General features: G+C 46.1%; 1 protein-coding gene across 8 annotated transcripts; it reads left to right on the plus strand.

The window, feature by feature from the left end:
* The first annotated feature begins 266 nt into the window (after positions 1 to 266).
* On the plus strand, positions 267 to 20,318 carry pfkpa (phosphofructokinase, platelet a). Of its 8 annotated transcripts, XM_067251265.1 has the most exons (23): positions 267 to 498; positions 2,749 to 2,822; positions 3,641 to 3,718; positions 4,015 to 4,204; positions 4,889 to 5,054; positions 5,342 to 5,386; positions 5,530 to 5,638; positions 6,824 to 6,919; positions 7,757 to 7,849; positions 8,503 to 8,628; positions 9,434 to 9,498; positions 9,791 to 9,860; positions 10,652 to 10,798; positions 12,110 to 12,180; positions 12,554 to 12,641; positions 13,535 to 13,687; positions 15,297 to 15,449; positions 16,046 to 16,210; positions 16,605 to 16,666; positions 17,140 to 17,251; positions 17,667 to 17,766; positions 18,612 to 18,717; positions 19,481 to 20,318. In XM_067251265.1, exons 1-23 carry the CDS (start codon positions 408 to 410, stop codon positions 19,629 to 19,631), a joined length of 2,511 nt encoding a protein of 836 aa, XP_067107366.1. In that variant the 5' UTR covers positions 267 to 407; the 3' UTR covers positions 19,632 to 20,318. The 8 variants fall into 8 exon arrangements, with proteins under 8 accessions (XP_067107366.1, XP_067107363.1, XP_067107360.1 ...); XM_067251262.1 differs by lacking the exons at positions 6,824 to 6,919; positions 15,297 to 15,449 and adding an exon at positions 6,333 to 6,428; XM_067251259.1 differs by lacking the exons at positions 6,824 to 6,919; positions 13,535 to 13,687 and adding an exon at positions 6,333 to 6,428 and having other exon boundaries at positions 17,667 to 17,778; positions 18,618 to 18,717.
* Positions 20,319 to 23,481: the final 3,163 nt, after the last annotated feature.

The following is a 23,481-nucleotide window of genomic DNA, read 5'->3' on the forward strand; positions in this document are numbered from 1 at the left end:
AACCTTGTCGAGGTAAATGTACAATTTCTGGCGGTCACGCCTTCTAAAAATGAGCCTAGGTGCGTGAGCTCTTGTTAAGGACGTGATGGAACCCTCGTTCAATTGCGAATGGGCTGTTCCTTTCAAGTCATCAGCCCACAATGGCCCCAATTGGTCTAAATAATTGAGCTCGTGAGTGAACCGACAGTTCATTGGATGGCGCTGCTGTCTATTTACCACTGAAGGCTCGCACTATGCAAATCGTGAAAGAGTTGCGGAACCGAGAGGATACCGGGCTGCAGGGAAGAAAATAGGAAAGGGGGGGTGTGTGTTGTCAGACTTCCCTTACTGGAAGATTTTTTTTTAACCGTTTTATCTGTAACAGTATATCAATCAAATTAAAGGAGTGTACGTGAAAAGCTGTGAAGATGGCGCAGCCAGACACCAAGAGATTCTTCGAGAATCTGACCGGGGCGGGGAAATCTATCGCAGTACTCACCAGCGGCGGGGATGCTCAAGGTATTGACAAATGAGTGCCAGACAATGAACGCTGTGACATTGTAACAGTGTGGAGGCCGTAGAGGGCAAAAAGCACCTGTTTAATAAACTCGAAACAAACTTGTTTCATTTTCATACATGTGCAGGGTTGATATGTAGGCTAGTTACAACGTTTCATCCCCGTGATTCGTGGAAATTATTATGATGATGAGCAATTGTGTGGCTTGCTAGTCAGCTAGCAGGCTAATGCTATCTACACTGATTGGAAGAATTCTCACTCTTAGAAATCCAAGATGTCTGTGAGCCCACTGTTCAGGTGAAATATTATTCGACTGGTGTTGTGTGATAAACAACAGCCCTGATGCAATCTTTCATTTCCAACCGCACCAGATTAATTCCCACATTGTTGCCAGTGCCACTGCATTGCGGATCCAGTCGGCTAGTTTGTGAAATTCTCAAACATGTGTTTTGAAAACAAATTATGTTACGGAAAATGGAATTGATGACACATTGGCTACCAGTATCTGTCTATATGCCAATTTTTGTAACCAGCGAGTTTACGAATCAGGAAGTTAAGCATAAATGTGGGCTACAAAGTAGGGCGCTATCACATTTTGACTACTTGCATCACTGCTCAAACATTATTAATTAGTAGAAAGTATAGTAGGCTACATAGGATCTACTTATACTATCCATACTAATTAAGAGCCAGTGCTGAATATTCTTGTGGAAAGCTGCTGTGGGGATGTCCTGAGTACGTGATGAACTGCAGGTGCGTCATCACCGCGTGCTTTTCCGAGCGCAGCGTCAAAGGAACCCCAGCCACGAGCAGGTCAGATTAAGTTTGAAGGACAGATGTCTGCTAGTTAATGCATTGGTGAGTGCACACAGCATACGTACTTTAAGGAGCAAAAAGATGTCAGGCCAACAGTGGGAGAAGGATGAGTTGATTGATGACTCAGCATCCATTGGCAACATGACATGGCGCTCTGCACCACCTAGAGTAGGCAGCTATGTACTAGCTAGCACATTGCACTATTAGTCCTTTAAAACGCCAGACTATTTCCCACTTGTAGGATACTAAATTGCAGTTATGAGATAAATCTACAGCATGTCCAGTCCCGAAAAATGGATGTGTTGAACTGCATGGCTTAGCTTGCCAGATTGACTGACTGGGAATTTGATAGCTCATTGGGTTGATTGACTTAGAACAGAAGAAGGTCATTTGAATGTGGTTGCTTGGATGGAAAACCTCAAGCTGGGCTGCTAACATAACAACCAGGCTATTCTGTTCATCTGCAAACAACTCAGACCATGCATGACTGTATGGCAGGAACTCCGCAGTGTCTGAGTAACTGACCTACAGCCTTTTAGTCGGACGTCTAACCAGTGGTTCAGCAATGGTGCATTCTTTTTCTTTCTACATCTGTCTCTTTTCTATTTCCACTCTACTTCAATACCTATTTCTCACTTTCAGTCTTCTCTCTCTCCTTTTATCTCTTCCTGTGCCTCTCTCTGTCTACTCTGTGGTTGTATAGTTAGTCTACGATGCAACGGAATACTTGAAGTGTCACATGACAGGAAGATGGTTGTACCTTTTGGACAATCAGTGATGAACTACCACAGTGAGATCCCTGTCTTTTTATGCAAGAGGCCCATATCTACAGGAAATTGTACGGTTTGATCTTCTTTTATATTTATCCTAATTTCTCTCTTCCAAACTGTCAAGCTCTAGTGCCATGTTGCTTAGTAACAGCAATACAGCCTGGTTACCCTTACATGGTTTGCCAGTTTGGGGAGAGAGGCTGGGAAAGCAGACCTTTCATGTCATTGTTTAGCCCTCCCAGAATCGGCCCTGATCCAAGGATCTGCTTGGCAGAATGTGTGATGCCTGAGCCGTTGTTTGTACGGTTTGAGTTGAGGCTAACTAGACATCCTCATTCAGGGCACAGACCGAGCATCTCTCCTGTCTCGGAAGAGATCAAACAACTTTCAGACTGAGTGTAGGAGGAGTCAGTTCGTATTTTACCAAACATGGCAGTGAGTCCTGCTGTGGATGAAACGACGGGCCTGCCTGAACGCCCCCCTCCTACCCCCTACCCCCCCTCCTCCTCCCTCCCACACAAACACACTCTTAATCTTGGGACTCAAACTATTTTGATGATGTGCATCTCTACTGATTTGAAATAAATAAAAATGTATCTAAAGTGAACCTCTGTCAAGTACAACTGCACACAGTGTACCTTTAAATACTCTTTTCTTTTTGGCCAGGAATGAATGCTGCTGTTCGGGCAGTCGTCCGGATGGGAATCTATGTGGGAGCCAAAGTTTACTTCATTCATGAGGTAAGTGTCTGAGCTAAGCTAAAAGTACAAAGACCTCCCAGTTCTTGCCGTCAATCAAATACACAAGTCTTTAGAGTCTCCCCCAAATCACACACAACTTTGTCCCAGTTCTTCACAGTGTTTGTCACGTTAACCAGACAGGCTGAGCAGGCCTGCTCGTTCTGGAGTGCGTGTGTCTTCCTCCGGATGTGAGCTCTCTGGTCCTCACTCTGCCGTTATGTAACTGACTGGAAGTATTAAGCTGCAGCACTCGTGCCTCTCTCTCTTGCTCTCTCTCTCTCTCTGTTATCTGTTGGAACCTGTTCATGTCAGCCTACAGATTACTATCGCTGCGACCTGCAGTGAGAGAGAGAGAGAGAGAGAGGTATAGGAGTTCATCATCATCCGTTGTGCTGCCTTCTTAACTTGGATTAAGTCTGACAGTCTCGCAGATTTACAGTACATCCGGTTTCTAGCGAAGTTTCTTGTGAACTCTGTCACACTCCAGTCGGTAAAGCTTCATATATCTTGAGCTAGATGTATTGCAGTACTGTATAGTACTGCAGGAAGGAACACAGGATTCCGCTGAGCATGAAGAATGTAATGGGGGGTCAGATGGCTGAGCGGTTAGGGAATCGGGTTATTAATCAGAAGGTTGCCGGTTCGATTCCCATCCAAAAATGACGTTGTGTCCTTGGGCAAGGCACTTCACCCTACTTGCCTCAGGGGAATGTCCCTGTACTTACTGTAAGTCGCTCCGGATAAGAGCGTCTGCTAAATGACTAAATGTAAATGTAATGGATTTTGAGGGTTGAATACTCTGTTGATGTTCCTGCCAGGGTTATCAGGGTATGGTGGATGGAGGAGACAACATTGAGGAGGCATCATGGGAAAGTGTCTCCAGCATGTTACAAGTGGTAAGTAGGTCCTGAGACGTCTAATGAACAGACACACCGTCTCCAATCAGCCTCCAGTCACAGTTTAACCAGAAATTATGTGTACCGTAGCAACCCGTTGCCAGGGAGAGGGAGAGGGAGAGGGAGAGGGCCCTTGAAAAGCTTGTAAGGAAAAAAAACTGACCAAACCAAAATGGGGAGGAGGGGGGCCCAAATTTCAGTCTCTTTATGGGGCCCCAACATTCTGAGCGACGCCCCTGCCCATCACACACATTAGCAACCCCTGACTTCTGTGCGACTTGGTTGCATCCCTCCAGGGTGGCACCGTGATCGGCAGTGCCCGGTGCAAAGAGTTCCGGACCCACGAGGGGCGTCTGAAGGCCGCGCACCACCTGGTGCAGCGCGGCATCACCAACCTGTGCGTGATCGGAGGAGACGGCAGCCTGACGGGAGCCAACCTCTTCAGGGAGGAGTGGAGCGGCCTGCTGGGAGAACTGGTCCAGCAAGGTGCTTTCCGGAGGCTCGTCAGCAGCCTGGCTTGACCTGACCTTTTGACCTCACGACTGCGGGGCCAGCATTGTCAAAGAGGGAGTCAGGTGGCTTAGCGGTTAGCGATTCGGGCTAGTAATCTGAATGTTACTGGTTCGATTCCCGGCTGTGCCAAATGACGTTGTGTCCTTGGGCAAGGCACCTAACCCTACTTGCCTCGGGGGGAATGTCCCTGTACTTACTGTAAGTCGCTCTGGATAAGAGCGTCTGCTAAATGACTAAATGTGTCAAAGAGCAGTTTATTGGGCTGGGAGGGGCGTTTTCTAATGTCGTCTTGGTTTAGGACTAACGGGTCTAGCTTCATCTAGAATCTCAGCATCTAATATATGGAACAGTGATCTGTCTTCTGAACGGTTACTTGTCTTCTTGTGTCATTGAAGTGCATTGAAAACGGTTGATGGATTCGCATCTTCATTGACTCTGCAGTTAACTTAATCTACCGTGATTTTAGAACAGGATTAATGAGAAATCCAGAAAGAAATGTTTTTTAATCTGCAAGGTTTAGTCCTGACAACCCATTCCATCCTTGGGACCGTAGGATTGCATGTGTGGATGATTTTCACAAAGCTCAGCCAGTGATGTCTTTGTCTCTGAGACGGACTCAGACAAGAATTGATATTTACTCCTTCCTCTCTGCCGCAGGTTTGATTGATGAAGATGCAGTGCAGAAGTACTCCGCCCTGCACATAGTGGGAATGGTGGGATCCATTGACAACGACTTCTGCGGCACAGACATGACGATAGGAACCGACTCCGCCCTGCACAGGATCATCGAGGTGGTAGACGCCATCATGACCACTGCCCAGAGGTCAGGAGGAACTGCTCGGAAAATGTTCAGATTGGGTCGGATTAGATTAGGTTTAGAATATTTTACTTGTATAAAAAGCTGCATCAGACCAAAAACAGACTCCCAATAACAAATAAGACGGTCTCTGTACATGCTGTCCGGATTAGCCTATCAGCTCTCTTGCTGGCCTTGGGGTCAGAGGTCAGAACTGCTGTGTCAATGGCGCATGGAATGGAATTGATACTTTAGGTCTGTTAGTGTCGATGATTTGGTGATACTCCTTAATGTAATTCTGTCTTTTCTCACAGTCACCAGAGGACCTTTGTTTTGGAAGTCATGGGAAGGCATTGTGGGTAAGGTGCAAGTTACAAACTTAGCAGCTCAAAAACAAACCGAACACATTTTACCGGCACTACACATCAGCTTTGCAACGTGTGTGTGTGTCTGCGTGTGTGTGTGTGTGCGCGCGCGTGCGTGTGTGTGTGTGTGTGTCCAGGTACCTCGCTCTTGTGAGCGCCCTGGCGTGTGGGGCTGACTGGGTGCTGATCCCAGAGATGCCTCCAGCTGACGGATGGGAGGACAAGATGTGTCAGAAGCTGTCTGCGGTAACACCTCCTCCTGATCCTGCCCCTTACATTTACATTTAGTCATTTAGCAGACGCTCTTATCCAGAGAGACTTACAGTAAGTACAGGGACATTCCCCCCAAGGCAAGTAGGGTGAAGTGCCTTGCCCAAGGACACAACATCATTTTGCACAGCCGGGAATCGAACCAGCAACCTTATGATTACTAGCCCGCTTCCCTAACCGCTCAGCCACCTGACTCCCCTTACCTGCTGTGTTAGGGAGTCAGGTGGCTGAGTGGTTAGGGAATCGGGTTAGTAATCATAAGGTTGCTGGTTCGATTCCCGGCTGTGCAAAATGATGTTGTGTCCTTGGGCAAGGCACTTCACCCTACTTGCCTTGGGGGGAATGTCCCTGTACTTACTGTAAGTCTCTCTGGATAAGAGCGTCTGCTAAATGTAAATGTTACTATGTCTCAAGGGCAGCTGAACACCTCTCTCTGTCTTCTGTTCATCACCTAACTGTGTTGTACTGGTTTATACCTGTTTGAGTCATGACCAGCATCAGGGAGGATGACCAGATTAAGTCTAGACTAAGACTGGGTAGGGTAGGACAGGACATAACCAAATAGAATCAGTCAACGCCAGCATTTTCATAGTATATTATGCGATGCATTGTTAAATCACTTGTGTGTAACAGTTTTCTCTTTGACAACAACTTCGTTTTTATGGACCAGACTCGTTCCAGAGGTACAAGGTTGAACATAATCATAGTGGCCGAGGGAGCCATTGACAGACACGGGAAATCTATAACCTCTAGTTATGTCAAGGATGTGAGTACTGGAGCACGGCGTCCAAGGGGAAGCCAAAAGTCTGGAGGCTGGGCGGTGTCTAAGCAGTCTACCGGTCAATCAGAACAGAGAAGTCGGCTTAATTGTCTTGCCATGTTCACTGCCTCCACTGTTTTGTATCTTCCAAGACGGGAGAATAAATGAAGCAAGGAGTGAGCAGAACAGAACAACCTTATCTGTGAAACAGACAGAAAGGTAGACAGGATATTGCTCATTTTGACTGTGCAAACATTGATAGTGTAGTCTTCTTTGGGGAGACTCAGTACTCCTTGATGGCCCTCAGACGTCTTTCCACACTCTGGCCTCCAGCTTTTGAAAGCCCATGCCAAACCATCTGTTTCAGTTCTCTGTCATGTGTCTTTCACCTCCCAACGTAGAACCGAGCAGGAATGAAACGGCTGAATATCATAATAGTAGCTGAGGGGGCAATTGATTGTAACAACAAGCCCATAACTACCGACCATGTCAAGAATGTAAGTACAGTGCCAGCCCCCCCGCTGGTAGTGGCACAGCTTGAGACTGTACTGTTGCCCTCTGGTGTGGCTTCACTCTGTCGCTGCGCCCGCTGCTGGCACTCCCCTTGTGGATGCCACTCTGCTGTGGTAAGACGGCTCTGCTCTCGCTCGCAGACTGCGGTCACCTGCTTTCCTATCACCGCTTACACACTACAGGCTCTGAAAGACACTGGAATGTTAAGGCTGGCCTAAGGCCGAAGTACTTGCGTGGGTTCTTCTCGTTTTTAGCCTCACGCTGCATACACAGTACATGTTTTAATTCAAAAGGTGAACTCGTCAATTCTGACGTCATTTGTGCCTTGACGGAATATTTTATTTGTTCCCGGAACATCCTGAGCTGAACCGACTAGCCTGCAGTATTTACGTATTTAATCCAAAACAACCGATGTCGTTTGTTGCATTTTGAAAAACAATCTTACCCGCTTCGAGATTTAATGTGCTCAACCCTACCTTAAAAGACCCCAACTAACATGACTGAAAAATAATGGTTTGCATGTGCTTTGCTGTTTCCCTTGCCATATTTATTTGAAGCATGTGATTGTTGTGTGTAAAACTATATCTGATTTATGTTTGAAAAAATAATTCAGATTTTTGTCAGTAGTTTGACGTTTAAGATTCTCTATTGCTAGCAGTAGCAATAATTGATATTACTAGCCTACCATATCTGCAATATGAAACATTGCAGATACTTTTCCGTCCAGTGTTAATGCACACTTTTACATTGCATGTTTACTAACATTAAATATAATTTAAATTGGATTTCGTGTCTCGCTAAACCCTGTGTTCTCTGCCAAGCTGGTGGTCCGATGCCTGGGGTTCGACACGCGTGTGACCATCCTGGGCCACGTCCAGCGAGGAGGAACACCCTCCGCCTTCGACCGCATCCTGGTGGGTACCATGCTCTTTAGGTACACTTCATTCGCCTATCGCGACACAACATAGCCTGTAAAATCTCTAATATAAACTCTACGCTCTGTGCACTCGGTGTGCCAAGCAAGTCGAATCCAGCGCACCATGGGTCTGTGCCCTGGTAGTCCGTCTCTAATCCTGCTCGTGCAACGCGCTCATTTGCTTTTTAGAGGAATCGCCGGTGCTTTTAGGTTAAGCACATTAACAGATTTATGCTGTGGTACGTGCTGGGATGTACCGCGACAACACACCGAGGAGGGGGGGGGGGGGGGGGGATAATACCAGCCTAGGAATGTTTCATTTAAAATAAAATACAATAAAACAAAGATTTGATAGAAAGTGAAGGGGGAGATACAGAAGGATTATGAATAGGAACATGGGAGAGATGGGGAAAAGAGGATAAGCTGAACTTTGTGTGGACTGACTTAGTGTGTCTGTGGGGGTCAGATGGCTGAGCGGTTAGGGAATCGGGCTATTAATCAGAAGGTTGCCGGTTCGATTCCCGGTCGTGAAAAATGGCATTGTGTCTTTGGGCACCCTACTTGCCTCGGGGGAAATGTCCCTGTACTTACTGTCAGTCGCTCTTGATAAGAGCGTCTGCTAAATGACTAATTGTAATGTGTCCTGCCCAGGCCAGTCGTATGGGTGTGGAGGCTGTCCTAGCCTTGCTGGAGACCACGGCTAACACACCAGCCTGTGTGGTGTCTCTCTGTGGGAACCAGTCCGTGAGACTGCCCCTCATGGAATGTGTTCAGATGGTAGGTACTCTTCTGGCCCCAGGCTCAGGTCCTGAAAACACACACACACACATCCTCAGTACAATAACACACACACACACACACACACACACACATCCTCAGTACAATAACACACACACACATCCTCAGTAAAATAACACACACACATCCTCATGAACGCACACACACATGCATCCTCAGTACAATAACACGCGCACACACATCCTCATGAACGCACACACACACACATCCTCAGTACAATAACACAGACACACATCCTCACGCACACACACATCCTCAGTACAATAACACACACATACTCATCCCCAGTACGATAACAATCCCAAGATTGCAAATAAAAGCATTACTAGTCTTTGCCTTTTTTACAACCCCGCCTTTCTAAAATGACTGCTTTTGCATTATACATTGTTCATACATAGGCCTTGTTAATCATGTTAGCCTTACATGTGTTTGTACTTGTTTTACATACTATAATGGCAGTCAGTGAGGGGAGCCTCAGTGTAACACTGTGCAGATATAAGGGACTCCTTGGTTTCTGTGCAGGACATTATGCAGTAATTGTTTTGCTCTCTGATTAATCATTATCCAGGCCATTTGGTTGACTGGTCGTTTCCGCAATCCGATGATGTAATGCCAGTCTGCTCTGTCTAAATTCCAGACGCACACCCTGCTTTTCTTTTGCGTTATCTGAATCGTTGTGTAAAACAGATGTATTCCACAGTAAAGTGGTTACCTGCAGATATACTTTTCTGCTGTTTCTAACACTCATGATGGAGCTGCTTATGAATCCACGTTCTTCCCACAGACTCAGGAGGTCCAGAAGGCCATGGACGAGAAGAAGTTTGAGGAGGCTGTTAAGCTGCGTGGCAGGTAGAGAACAGCTGGTCGAGGGTTCATGGTCGTCAACTCTGGATCACAGTGTCTGAAATCATCCCCCTTGATGATACATTAAACAAAAGGAAAAACATTGTTAGCCGTTTTGGATTTAGAATTTCAGGATGGATGGTGTTTCTAAGTGACCCCACAGTATTATAAATTGTGCTTGAGATCCGAGAGATTGACTTCCTTTATTCCCCTATACCAACACACACACATATATAATCCTGTCACTTTCTACAAAGACTGTACCAGTTTCTCATTGTGCCATTCTGTGTCTTCACAGGAGCTTTGAGAACAATCTGAGGACATACAAGCTACTGGCTCACCGTGAACTTGAATCAGAGATTTCACAAGTAAGTCACCTTGCAAGGACAGCTGTTTGGTGGGCATGTACACACGAGAGATGGAACGTATTGACGAACCTCTCTGACCTGGTCCACTTCGAAACTATTGAAGCCTAAGGACACAGACTGGCTAATGGTATGTCGGCAACTCCATTTAGACTAAGCAGTGATGCGGGTATAATAGACGTTTTCATTAACTTTACGTTTAATGATGGGAAGGGGGCGGTGATGTGTTGTGATTGAAGAGGGAGGAATTGAGGTGAGCCATAATTGATCTAAGGTCAGTGAAACATAGAGAACACAACAGAACACCGTAGCAAATGAAGGACACTGATGCAAGAGAGAGTTCTAGTCTGTTCCAAAATATTTCCAAGTAAATCCAATTTGTAGGTAGCAAAACGGATTGTCTTAACTTAAGATGGGGGGTCAGATGGCTGAGCGGTTAGGGAATCGGGCTATTAATCAGAAGGTTGCCGGTTCGAGTGCAAAAATGACGTGTCCTTGGGCAAGGCACTTCACCCTAATTGCCTTGGGGGGAATGTCCCTGTACTTACTGTAAGTCGCTCTGGATAAGAGCGTCTGCTAAATGACTAAATGTAATGTAACTCTATGCAGATCAAAACCACCCCTTTTCTAGTGGAAGTGCAGAATTTCTACAGCTTCAACATCCTGAAGTGTAAACATGTTATTTTCTGGGTGAACCAGCTGCATGTGTGACCTCTCACCTCTGTGTGACCTCTCACCTCTGTGTGTGTGTGTGTGTGTGTGACCTTTCACCTCTGTGACCTCTGACCTCTCAGAGTAACTTCAACGTGGCCGTGCTGAACGTGGGCGCCCCCGCCGCGGGCATGAACGCTGCCGTGCGCTCGGCCGTCAGGGTGGGCATCTCCGAGGGACACAAGATGTTCGCCGTCAACGATGGCTTTGAGGGATTCTACAAGGGACAGGTACTGGGATCATGATGTCTTACGAAGTTGCAATCTTTTGTAGTGGACCCACAACCCAAATGTTGTCGGTCAGATGGCTGAGCGGTTAGGGAATCAGGCTACCAATCAGACGGTTGCCGGTTCGATTCCCAGTCGTGCGAAATGACGTTTTGTCCATGGGCAAGGCACTTCACCCTACTTGCCTCGGGGAGAATGTCCCTGTACTTACTGTAAGTCGCTCTGGATAAGAGCGTCTGCTAAATTACAATGTAAATGTATCCATGGTAAGGTCATCGTCAGGGTATAACTTGAGACAGTGATATTATCATTAATGGTATAGTTCTAATAATACAAGGTATAAAAATTCCGCAGAATAATAAAATGTATAGTAAAGTGCATAGATTCCCAAAATGTGGACCGCAGCCCACTAGTGGTCCGCGAGGGAAATGCAGGTGGGCCGGCTGGGAATGGCTGGTATAGTGTATGTATTGTAGTTTAAGCTATGGTTATAATACACTGGAGGTGGAGACTGTATTGTGTCACTTAAAGCCACTCTGTGCTGAATTCCTGCTCTTAGACTGTTCATGGTCAGCGGTTCCAGAAGGATGATCATCCTGGATTACTGTAAATCAATTAGTCAGTGACGCCCCCACCCTCCCTGGTTAGCTTGGTTCGGTAGTACCACTCCTAGCTGACGGGGGGCGACAAATCTTATAACGTTACAGCACAGTACAGGACATGGCCTTCACAAAAACAAACCTTAGATCTGTTGTAAATGCTCAGAGGAGAGTAGAACAGAGTTATGTGTTGAAATCCAAACACCTTTTTCCTCAGTTTGTTCCTCAGTCCCTACACAGGTTAAACCAGGTGTCTCCAGGATTAAGGAGATTGCCTCAGAGAGATGATGACTGTTGTGCTCTTGCTGCCAGGGATTGGCTCCTGCATGCTTCAAAAGGCTCTGTTTCATATAGCATAGTTATGATCATATATATTATATACTTTGGTTTAGTTGAAGTTTCACTGACATGGATGTTATGGTATTTTTGCCAACAGTAACATACTATCGCGGTTGGTTTTGAAAGGGGAAATTGATCATGTGATTATACCCCCAAAAACAGGATATAAAGATTGCTAAACTGTCCAATGATGTGTCTGTACAATAAAGCCTGTAATGCAGAATATGTTTACAGTACTGATTCAAACTGCTTACACACAACAGCAGCAGGCAAACCTTGACAAGCTTTCAGCTGCTGGTGAAAGGACAGAAGCAAAGGCAGTCAGGATTGTCCCATGACCTCTGAACTTAAACGTGTGTCTCTGTGTTCCTCCCAGATAAAAGAGATCAAGTGGGCTGATGTGGGAGGATGGACAGGTCAGGGTGGATCTCTGCTTGGAACCAAGAGGTAAACACTGCCAGATGGAATATTAGTGTCTAACGTACAGTATGCAGAATATGTATGGGGAGTCAGGTGGCTGAGCGGTGAGGGAATTGGGGTAGTAATCCGAAGGTTGCCAGTTTGATTCCCGGTCATGCCAACTGACGTTGTGTCCTTGGGCAAGGCACTTCACCCTACTTGCCTCGGGGGAATGTCCCTGTACTTACTGTAAGTCGCTCTGGATAAGAGCGTCTGCTAAATGACTGTAAATGTATCCTTACCTTTCAGCTTGCTGTTGCTGAATGAAATCTTTCAGTTCATGAAGTTATTCCATGTTTCTGTTTGTCGTGTTTGTTTTATACATGCAATAATATAAAATTCTTTCTAATTCGTTCTCCAGGACTCTGCCTGCAAAGCACCTTGAAAAGTTAGCAGAGCAGATGCGTATAAACAATATCAATGCCTTGCTAGTCATCGGGGGGTTTGAGGTATGTGAATGTCTAGTTTGGTTACCATGTACCGTACCTTGCTACATCATTTTACCCGCTACTTTTGAGTTCAAACATTACTATAATAAATTATGGCAATATAATATCTTGCAGTAGTATATTATAGTAATATTATTTGTGGGCATATTGTCCAAATGTTTTGAATCTATTTTGGCAATGTAAGTTTTTGCCATACTTTTCATTTGTAAATGATGTTTTGAGAAGTGTGCTATTATTTCAAAATTGTATGCTGTGAGGTTGTTATGTTTAATTTTGCCGTCCCTTGCCACTGCTCTGCTCCTTTTCTAAGCTCAGCTTCCACCCACATGCTTTCATGCATTGTCCTGCCCACACGCCAGCCATAGTCATGCCCGCCTCCCTGGCAAATAACTTTCAAATCTGCAAGCAGTATGAGAGCCTCGCAGTTCATTTCCCAGTTTTCGGAATGACTCCTCGCGTCCGTCAGACTTGCTTTAGTGGAGGCATTCAAACTGTTGAAATGAACACAGTGAGGCAAATGCCAAGAAAAGAAAGGGAAGATTTAGTCAACAAGCTGCTTTTGTATTTGGCCATTTCACGCTTTCCTCTGTAGAAGTTCACCGGCTTTTTTATATCTGTGGTTTTGGGTGTGATTAAGTCTATGAGGTGTGTGGGTGTGTAAGTGACGAGCGTGTGTGTGTGTATGTGTAAGTGAGCGAGCGAGCGCGTGTGTGTGTGCGTCCTGTATAATGCAGAGTAGTAGATGTGTGGAGTGATACCTGTCTGTTTCATGCTGCTGTCCGTTGTGATAGACCCGGCTCTTCCCTTGGCACCCTCATGTTTCCTCGCATAGCAACACCCTCCCTCCCACCCTCCCCCCAGCACACACTAAAGCCCTTGGCTCTGCCCTGCAGGCCTACCTGGGACTCTTGGAATTGTTATCTGCCCGAGGGAAATATGACGAGTTCTGTGTGCCCATGGTCATGGTCCCTGCCACTGTCTCCAACAATGTGACGGGCTCAGATCTCAGCATTGGGGCAGACACTGCTCTGAACGCCATCACTGATGTAAGTGAGGCTGGGGCCAGCCAGAGTAGAGACCCTCTCTCACACAGTCATGCCCAGCCTGCCTGCCAGCCAGCCAGCCAGACACTCACACAGTCATGGAGGAAACCATTACCAATACTCTGGCTATAAGCTGCTGCTTTCCAGGTTATAGAGTTAGTAGTAGTAGTAGTAGTAGATTCAGTACCATAGTGACTGATGTTCTATTAATCAGCCAGCCATTCACAGTCAGTCAGTCCTAGACTGCCAGGTGTGACTGGTGGAGCCTAAAGCTGAGCTGGTGGCGTCCAGGTAAGTGAGGGACAACACGGGGGCATGCTGGGTCGTACCTGTGTGTCGTAGCCCCCATGTTTGCTCCGCCTGCCCCCCTCCGTCCCTTGACTGTGCTTGCACCTACCCCAAACAGTCCACCCCTCCCACCCTACCCCACCCCACCATCTAAGGTGAGTGGTCAACGATGTTCAGACTTGACACTGCTTAATGGCACTAACCCTACCTCCTTCCACTAACTAACTGTAAATCTGTAAATAGTCTAGCCCTTTAAGTATTTCTAACAGCATCGCCCCTTTACTATAACTTATTACTCCAGTGCATGTTGTTAAAATGTTTCAAGAGTATTCTCTCCGCGATAACTCAGACAGTAGGTATCTTTTAGAAACCAGTGACCTCTGGAACTCCCCCGCCCAACTGGTTTTGTAGGTTAGAGAGACACAGCCACTTCCTTCAGTGTTAGTGTTCCAGTATGTTAAACATGTCAAGTCTGGGTCTTTGCTTGGCCTTCATCTCCCACCCTTCATCTCAGTCCCCGAACCGTCCTCTTCCCCGACCAGTGGACTTGCCCAGTGCCTGTTCTGCCTGCAGTCCTCTGGGTCTGGCCTGCCTGCAGTCCTCTTGGTCTGTTCTGCCTGCAGTCCTCTTGGTCTGTCCTGCCTGCAGTCCTCTTGGTCTGGCCTGCCTGCAGTCCTCTTGGTCTGTTCTGCCTGCAGTCCTCTTGGTCTGGCCTGCCTGCAGTCCTCTTGGTCTGGCCTGCCTGCAGTCCTCTTGGTCTGTTCTGCCTGCAGTCCTCTTGGTCTGGCCTGCCTGCAGTCTTCTGGGTCTGGCCTGCCTGCAGTCTTCTGGGTCTGGCCTGCCTGCAGTCCTCTGGGTCTGGCCTGCCTGCAGTCCTCTTGGTCTGGCCTGCCTGCAGTCCTCTTGGTCTGGCCTGCCTGCAGTCCTCTGGGTCTGGCCTGCCTGCAGTCCTCTGGGTCTGGCCTGCCTGCAGTCTTCTGGGTCTGGCCTCTGTTGGCTATGCTCCAAAGCAGTGGCACCATGTTTGAGGTGCCATGCAACACACACACACACACAGCCTCACCAGTGCCTGTTTTGGCAAGAGTGAAACCCCTCTTGTCCTACCCCACGTCTGTACCCCCCAATTTCTTTCTCTCTCTCTTTCCTGTCCATCTTCCTTCCCCCTAACCCCTCCCCCCTCCTGCCAAAGGGAAGCCATAGCCACTATCACACGGAAAGAGCCAGAACGGGCAGAGTACTCTCCTGAACGGGGCAGGCTGTCTCGCTCTGTCCTGAAGGGCGCCCCCCAGTCGTTCTAACGTGTTTGTACCTCCGCCCGCTTCAGGCACTAGAGTGTCTGCTGCAGCTGTACGAGGCTCGTGGCAGCTATGAGGAGTATTGCATCCCGATGTGTATGCTGCCTGCCACCATTAGTAACAATGTGCCGGGCACTGACCTTAGTATTGGTGCCGATACGGCACTCAATGCCATCGTAGAGGTAAGAGAGAACTTTCCAGTCCCCCCCCCTGCCCCCCCCCCCCCCCCCTTCCCCTCAACCCTCACTGTGAAACTTAACAATACTACCCAGAAATAGCAACAATAGAAGTCTGTTCTTAGCACCAGTCCAATGTCAAGTTATTTGAAGAATAATGTTTACCACAGATGGAAAAACACAACCTTCGATACACTGCCTGGGTTGTCATGTTTACCAGTGTGTGTGTGTGCTCTCTATCCTCCTACAGGATTCACGTCTTTCTGGGGAATACATCTTCTTAGAATATGAACGGGACCAGTTTATTGAATGTATCAAACTGTCAAAATGAGTTGCATTTTAAATGACAGGAAGTGATTGAGGAAGTTAAGGTTTTCACAGGATTTAGATGTCACATGTTAAGACAAGAGTACTGAAATGTTTTGTAGGCTATATTCCCCTTCAGGTTATAAGTTACAGTAGGTAGTTTAATAATATGAATATTTTATATAAATGTTCCACACTTATGAATAAATCTGCTGCAGGACTCCAGGTTGTGCAATGGCTTTCCTTTCCACCTCAGCTGAATCTTGATCCACTAACTTTGCGTGTGTGTGTGTCAGACGTGTGACCGTATCAAGCAGTCTGCTAGTGGCACCAAGCGCCGTGTGTTCATCATCGAGACCATGGGTGGTTACTGTGGTTACCTGGCCAGCGTGGGGGGGCTGGCAGCGGGGGCGGACGCTGCCTACATCTATGAAGAGCCCTTCGACATCAAAGACCTGCAGGTGAGATCGACCAACAATATTGACATTTGAACACCACCGATTTATTTATTTTTTACCTCTAAATTGAAAGATTTATTTATTTCCATAAATTAAAAAAATCGGATCAAAAAAAAAAAAAATCTTCAGAAATTCAAGATTTGTTCTATTAGAATCTATGAAGCTTGAATGTTAGTTTTTTTTTCTTCATTGAAATAAATGTGGCAAATTCAAAACCAATAATTTTGTTGGTTTTTAAATTTAAATATTAAGTATTCAATGCCTTTTTAAAATTCTAAACATTGACACTGATTTGCTTCCATAGCAGATGACTAAAGTACAGTACAGTGTCGTGCTGGCTTAGTGCTGCCCTCTGGTGGTGAAGAGATGTATTGTTCATAATTCTTTCTCTTTCCAGTCCAATGTTGAACACTTGACAGAGAAGATGAAGACCAGCATTCAGAGAGGACTCATCCTCAGGTAACGGATGGCTAACTACCACCCTGTTTAGTATTATTCATGATCAAAACTCGATGGTCAAAAAGAAGATTGAAGCAGCCTGTGATTCTGTCTAAAAAATAAATTGAAAAACCAGTTCATGTCGGCTTGAGATCTTTGAACCTGATCAAATAACTAGTCAGATTTCCAGTTTTTCGAAGGATTTCTTATGACGGACGCAGATCCTGATCTTTCGTTACATTCAGTGGAGATCAGAAGTTTGTACCGTCCTTAGATCAGACGTTTGGTCAGTTTGACTCACTATCCCCGAGACCAAATTTCTTGTAAGCTGTCAGAACTATCAACTCTACTTTCCAGTTCCCAGCCCACTGAGAGAACACCAATGAATACAAAATAATGATCTCATGCTTCTTTTCTGTTACACATTTTACATCCCTGCCAGTTTACCTTTCCAAACCTTGACCTCAACACTTCTTGCCCGTGCTGTGTTCCAGGAACGAGAACAGCAACGAGAACTACACCACAGACTTCATCTACCAGCTGTACTCTGAGGAGGGCAGAGGAGTCTTTGACTGCAGGAAGAATGTCCTGGGGCACATGCAGCAGGTAGGCAACCTCTAGTGGGTATACTGTTCCACCTTAGGGAGAGATGTTTACCTGAAAGGGAGTTCTGTCACCACCACATCCCAGAGGGACACGGTGGTGGTAAGTGTCGTCTTAAATTACATTTTTATTCTTTGGCTTTCAAGTCAGTTTAGGGTCACTCGTGCTTACTGTAATTGTGATGTTTGTCTGTTGTTCTTATTTATTGTTGTTTTGCACTATTTGATGATTTTCTACAGCACTTTGGTCGGCATTGGCTGTTTTTAAATGTGCTCTATAAATAAAAATGACTTGACTTGACATGTTTAGCACATAGTTGATGGAGGAGCACCTGGTTTCCAACGTTAGCTGTTTGTTGGGAGTGGATGAAGTGTTCAGGTCGTTCACACCCAGACCCCCCCCCCCCCTGTCTCGCTAGGGAGGGGCCCCTTCCCCGTTCGACCGCAACTTCGGGACCAAGATCTCGGCCAAAGCCATGCAGTGGCTCTCCAAGAAGCTGAAGGAGACCTTCAGACAAGGTAGAGTGAGCCGTACTGTGTCTAGACGGGCAGCTTCCCCTCCCTGCTGAGATGTGCTAGTGTAGCAGAGAGCTTTCCCGGATCCGTCATGGAGTCAATCATTACAGTAGCTGCCCTCAAGGGGGCGCTGAACCTAACTTAATTCAATACACAGCATCCTGAACACATGCTGTATGCTGATCATGTATACTAATATATCCTAATTGTAATCCTATGTAGACATTTCATAATATGAAAATATGGACCTTTATCGTGGTACTTAATAATATATATATATATAAAATCACAGTAAGATTACGGTGTGGAATTGAGTCCTAAAACACCTAATTTCTGCACAACAGTTTCTACATAGTGCATACAGACTACAGGTATACAATTTAAATTCCTTTTTTGTTTTGTGTCTATTTGCTGTGCACATGGATGACATAAGACGAAGGTAAATATATCTGTTAACTGATACTGGCTCCATGACCTCCATCTATACCTGTAGCTAGCCCCATGTACCTTTTCATCAAGCTTGCTGTAGGAGCTTCATAGTACAGTAATAGCAGTGCTGCCCTTGTCTTTGAGCTGTCTCAACGCTTTCAATGTTAGCTAGAAACATTCTTACTGTCACGTCTTTGTGTCTGTCAGTCAGTCAGAGAGTCAGTCAGCCAGTCAGAGAGTGAGTCAGCCAGCCAGTGAGTCAGCCAGCCAGTCAGAGAGTGAGTCAGCCAGCCAGCCAGCCAGTGAGTCAGCCAGCCAGTCAGAGAGTGAGTCAGCCAGTCAGTCAGTCAGAGAGTCAGCCAGCCAGTGCGTGAGTGAGTCTGTCAGGTGGTACCTAACTGTTGCTCCGGTGCCTCCAGGGAGAGTGTTTGCTAACACTGAGGACAGCTGCTGTCTGCTGGGCATGCGGCGTCGAGCACTGGTGTTCCAGCCGGTGGTGCAGCTCAGAGACGAAACCGACTTTGTGTATGTACACACACACATACCTCAGACACTACACGCACACACACCTCAGACACTACACGCACACACAGACTCCTCAGACACTACATGTGCACACACACACACACACACCTCAGACACTGCACACACACACACACACACACCTCAGACACTGCACACACACACACACACACACCTCAGACACTACACGCACACACACATACCTCAGACACTACACGCACACACACACACCTCAGACACTACACGCACACGCACACACAGACTCCTCAGACACGCGCACACACACACACTCCTCAGACACTACACACACACACAGACTCCTCACACTACACACACACACACACACACCTCAGACACTACACGCCCCCAGGCCTTCTTTGAGCATTTCTCAACTTTTTCATCTGTAGTTCTGCGCATAAAAACCCTTACCTGTGGTATTTTTGCACTCATACATAGGGATTGCATTGAAAAGTTACGCAGGTTAAGGTCTACATTTTTGTATACTTCTCTAAACATGTCCCCTTTCTAACCAACACATCCCTCACCTCCCTCTCCCTCACCTCCCTCCCTCACATCCCTCCCCCTCACATCCCTCACCTCCCCCTCACCTCCCTCCCCCTCACCTCCCTCCCCCTCACATCCCTCCCCCTCACATCCCTCCCCCTCACATCCCTCACCTCCCTCCCCCTCACCTCCTTCCCCCTCACCTCACATCCCTCACCTCCCTCCCCCTCACCTCCCTCACCTCCCTCCCCCTCACCTCCAGCCACAGGATCCCTAAGGAGCAGTGGTGGCTGAAGCTGCGCCCACTGATGAAGATCCTGGCCAAGTACAAGACTAGCTACGACGTGTCCGACTCCGGTCAGCTCGAGCACGTGGTCAGGATCCGGCCCAAGGATTCGGACGTCTCTGCGTGAGACCCCCCCACCAGGGCAGCCTGTCCGTCTCTGCGTGAGACCCTCCTCTTCCATCCCCCCCCCCCCCCCCTCCTCCCGTGAGGGCAGCCTCTCTGTGTATAATAAGAGCACCAATCACAGCATCTCAGCTTCTGTATGGTAACCCACGCTAGCGCCCCTCGTCTGTCGTCCTGTAAGACGTGGTCCCTCTCCTGGAAGGGCAGTGTAGTGGAGACGGTCATCTCCTGCTGGAGCTCTTACAACCAGCCTCCAGTTACTGTTTTCAAATGCTGCGAGTGATTCATGTGAATGCACACACATTGTCTCTCTCTCTCTTTCCTCCTTTTTTTTCTCTCTCTCTCACACACACTCACACTCACCTTTTCCTTGTCTTTATGGTTGTCATCTTGGCTTTGTTTCTCAAACCTGGTGTTAAAATGTTGTTTCTGAACCTTCAAGGCTGCTCCCAGTACAGCCCAGAGACTAGATGCTATCCTACTGGAGCTGCACCAGTGTTAGGTTGAACATGTTGCATATGTGGGAGCCGAATATTTAGACATTTTGACATTTCGCCTGCTCAAACCTTGGACATATGATTGAGAAATGTAGGTACCAATAAAAGTATTAGTCATGTAATGCACCATTAATTTAAATTAAAATGTCTAAGCCTAACATTTCCCACCAAATAAACGTAATATATGAATTCAACACCAGTCGGTGTCATTGTGTCAGTCATGTTGATTTAGTTAAGCAGTGTGTGTGTGTGTGTGCTGGTCTAATTTAACGTGTGGGGCAAACAACCAATACCCTTTTCACCGATGCTATCAACAAGGAATTTCTCGGATAAAGCATATTTTATTTTTTGTTTTTATTTTAATGTAGTCGATTTGACTTCAAGGCTAACTTGAAGGGGGAAACCCATATTCCCTGCCCATGTGGGGCAGGGATTATTTTATGAAACCCCTGTCAATCAAACTTGAGCTGGAGGAAAGCGTGGAAATTCAGCCAAGAATGTATTTTTTTATTTCATAATGTTGGTTCTTGTAGCTTTAATTGTCCCTCACATAGCAGCATAAAGGTTTCAGTGTAGCGCACTTCTCTTTGCTACCAGAGGAGGGCAACAAAGTTCCACCCATGTTTGAGTCAGGGCACCTGCAGTCAAGTTAAGGCCACCTGCAGTTTCAGAGACTGTTGCGTCAAGTACAATTTCAGTGCATGGCAAGTTTTTATGAAAGTGAAATCTAATGATGAATTAATGTTCTAATTTGACAAATAATTACAAATTCCCATGTGTGTTAAATGTGGATACATTTGCCTGGTATTTCTAACATAAACTGATTTTCCTTTTCAGCTATTATGCATCCATGGATGCTTAATACAACACCGGTCTCAAGTGACAGGAACAAAATCCTTGTTATTCCCCACAGACCCAGCATGTCATTCTGATTTGCTATAACTAGACTAATATGGTTAATTCAACAAGGTGCGCACACCGTCTTACAAAAAATACAAAAGAAATCCTATTTTTGCCCATCGTTATGTTTGTTCCTGACCTCAGAAAGAGCTGTGGGTTCTCAGAGGAGAATCTTCTAAATCGCTTCTCTCTCCCAGAGCACAAAATTAGCAAATCCAATAATTTGGGTTGATTTAAGAATGCAGAGAGGGGTTTGCAGGGTCATATGCACATAGGTAATCAATAGTAATTACCATTTCATTTCTTTCTCTTTTTTGAAATCACATGGATCTCATCGGACTGATTAAGGGTTGCAAATGAAGGGCTAGTCTCAGGCTCCCTTCAGAGGCCAAACCTGTGCTTGGCAACTTTGTCTTCATTTAATACTGCATTGTCTTTAGACAAGCGTGCAATTATAAGCCTGCACTGAATCACTGAAATGGGCCGCTAAATTGACCTTTTAGGTTAAAAGCGCATCCATCCCTCCCCCTTTCTCTCTTTGAACCCGTTCACTTGAGTTTTAAGAGAGAAAATGAATCGCATTGGTTGATATTCCAGTGCTGTACACAGTGAATACCTTTAGTGTTCAAATAAATTACCATAAAGGTATTGTGATAACAATAGTAACGAGAGCCAATAAATCCTTGCTTGTGTTATTGAAAAACCAATATTTTGCTTTCAAATAAATCTTGTACATGTGACACTTGGAGAATGAATATTTATGAACGAATAAATCCATGCAAAAATAAACTAACAGAATGCAATAGAGAGGCCTAGGGGGAAAAAAGCACAATGGAAATGCACTGTGTCCTCTGGGTGTATAGATATGAGAGGTCTACTACAGCATATCTCCACTTTAGAATTCTATACTTCTCCTCTACTCTGGCTAACTAGGATTGAAATACTGCGCTCCAGTGAAGCTGGTTATTTCAGAACTACATGCAGTCATATTGGTCTAAGCCATCACTGAAGGGAGTTTGAGCATTTTGCTCAGCGTGGAATTGCGTAAGAAGTATTGTATCTTAGAAAAACACCAATGAGTTGAACTGCAATTTAGAATTCTCACAAGTCACTGGACGAGGAAAGACTTTAATCAGAACTGCTTTGCCAATTAGGACTTTCATGGAGGCATGTAAAGCAAAGCTGTTTTCCATTAGAGTCTAACTGTCTCACCTCCTAGGCTTCCACTCATCCCTAACTCAGATATACTTACAGTAGGGCTGATCTTTTTGTTTGCGATTACCCTCTCTCTCTGTCTCTCTCTCTCTGTCTCTCTCTCTCTGTCTCTCTCTCTCTCTCTCTCTCGCATGGTTCAGTGACACCAGACAGAGTTAAGAAATCGTATTTGAGCTCTAATGACATTCGCCCTGCATCATTTCGAATGCTAATCTTTGGAAGAAAGCGACTTTCTGTGTGTGTCTTTATTTACTCGTTTGTGTGTGATGAATGGGGGAGAGTGGCGTAAATGACACTGGTGCCGTTATGCTCTAAATTTAACCAAAGGGTAGGATCTAGGATCTCCACTTGGCAGTGAGCGTGGAGACCCACCTCTACTGTGATGTATTGGTGTTAATATCTTCCCGACATTTCTCAGGACATATTTTCATCGCCCGATTCATCTATACTGTTGGGCCCCAGTGATGAATGACTCTGAACATTTATTCTCCTCTCCTTCTTCTTCTTCTTCTTGCCTTTTGGCGGAGGAATAAAAAAATAAATTGTGGGTGTGTGCAACTGTGAACGAGTTACTGAGCTAGTGTGTGTGTGTGTGTGTGTGTGTGTGTGTGTGTGTGTGTGTGTGTGTGTGTGTGTGTGTGTGTGTGTGTGTGTGTGTGTGTGTGTGTGTGTGTGTGTGTGTGTGAGGAAGTGGTGGAGGAGGGAAAGTGTGTGTGTGTGTGTGTGTTTGTCTGCGCATACGCTACCATGCGAACACCAAAAAGAATGCAAAGAATAGACGGAACCGTTAATGGAATCGACATTAATTTGACAGAGTGCTCGCTAACATGTGAAGTCACTCGTGGTTCATAAGAATATTATAAACTGGGCATTAGCATGCATGGCTTGTCAGATGTAGCAGATGTCAGGCATTTTTGGGGAGGAGGGCCCTGTCCGTAGGCCGTGAGTTTATCCAGCATCTATGCACGACAAGAAGAACCTCATTCCACTGACCTTGCATCATTCTTTCAATAGCCAAGAGTCGTAGTGAGTGAGTAGTGGTGGCGCTGGTTTTGCAGTGCGAGACATGAACACAGAAACCTAACTGGTATGGATCAACAACCGCCCAGGAGAATGTGGGGCGGCTTGATGCACTGATAACACGTCCTCTGTAAGAGGCGTACGAGCGACTTACATTTACATTTACATTTAGTCATTTAGCAGACGCTCTTATCCAGAGCGACTTACAGTAAGTACAGGGAC

The sequence above is a fragment of the Osmerus mordax genome, chromosome 15, assembly GCF_038355195.1.
Source record: "Osmerus mordax isolate fOsmMor3 chromosome 15, fOsmMor3.pri, whole genome shotgun sequence".
Taxonomy (NCBI): Eukaryota; Metazoa; Chordata; class Actinopteri; order Osmeriformes; family Osmeridae; genus Osmerus; species Osmerus mordax.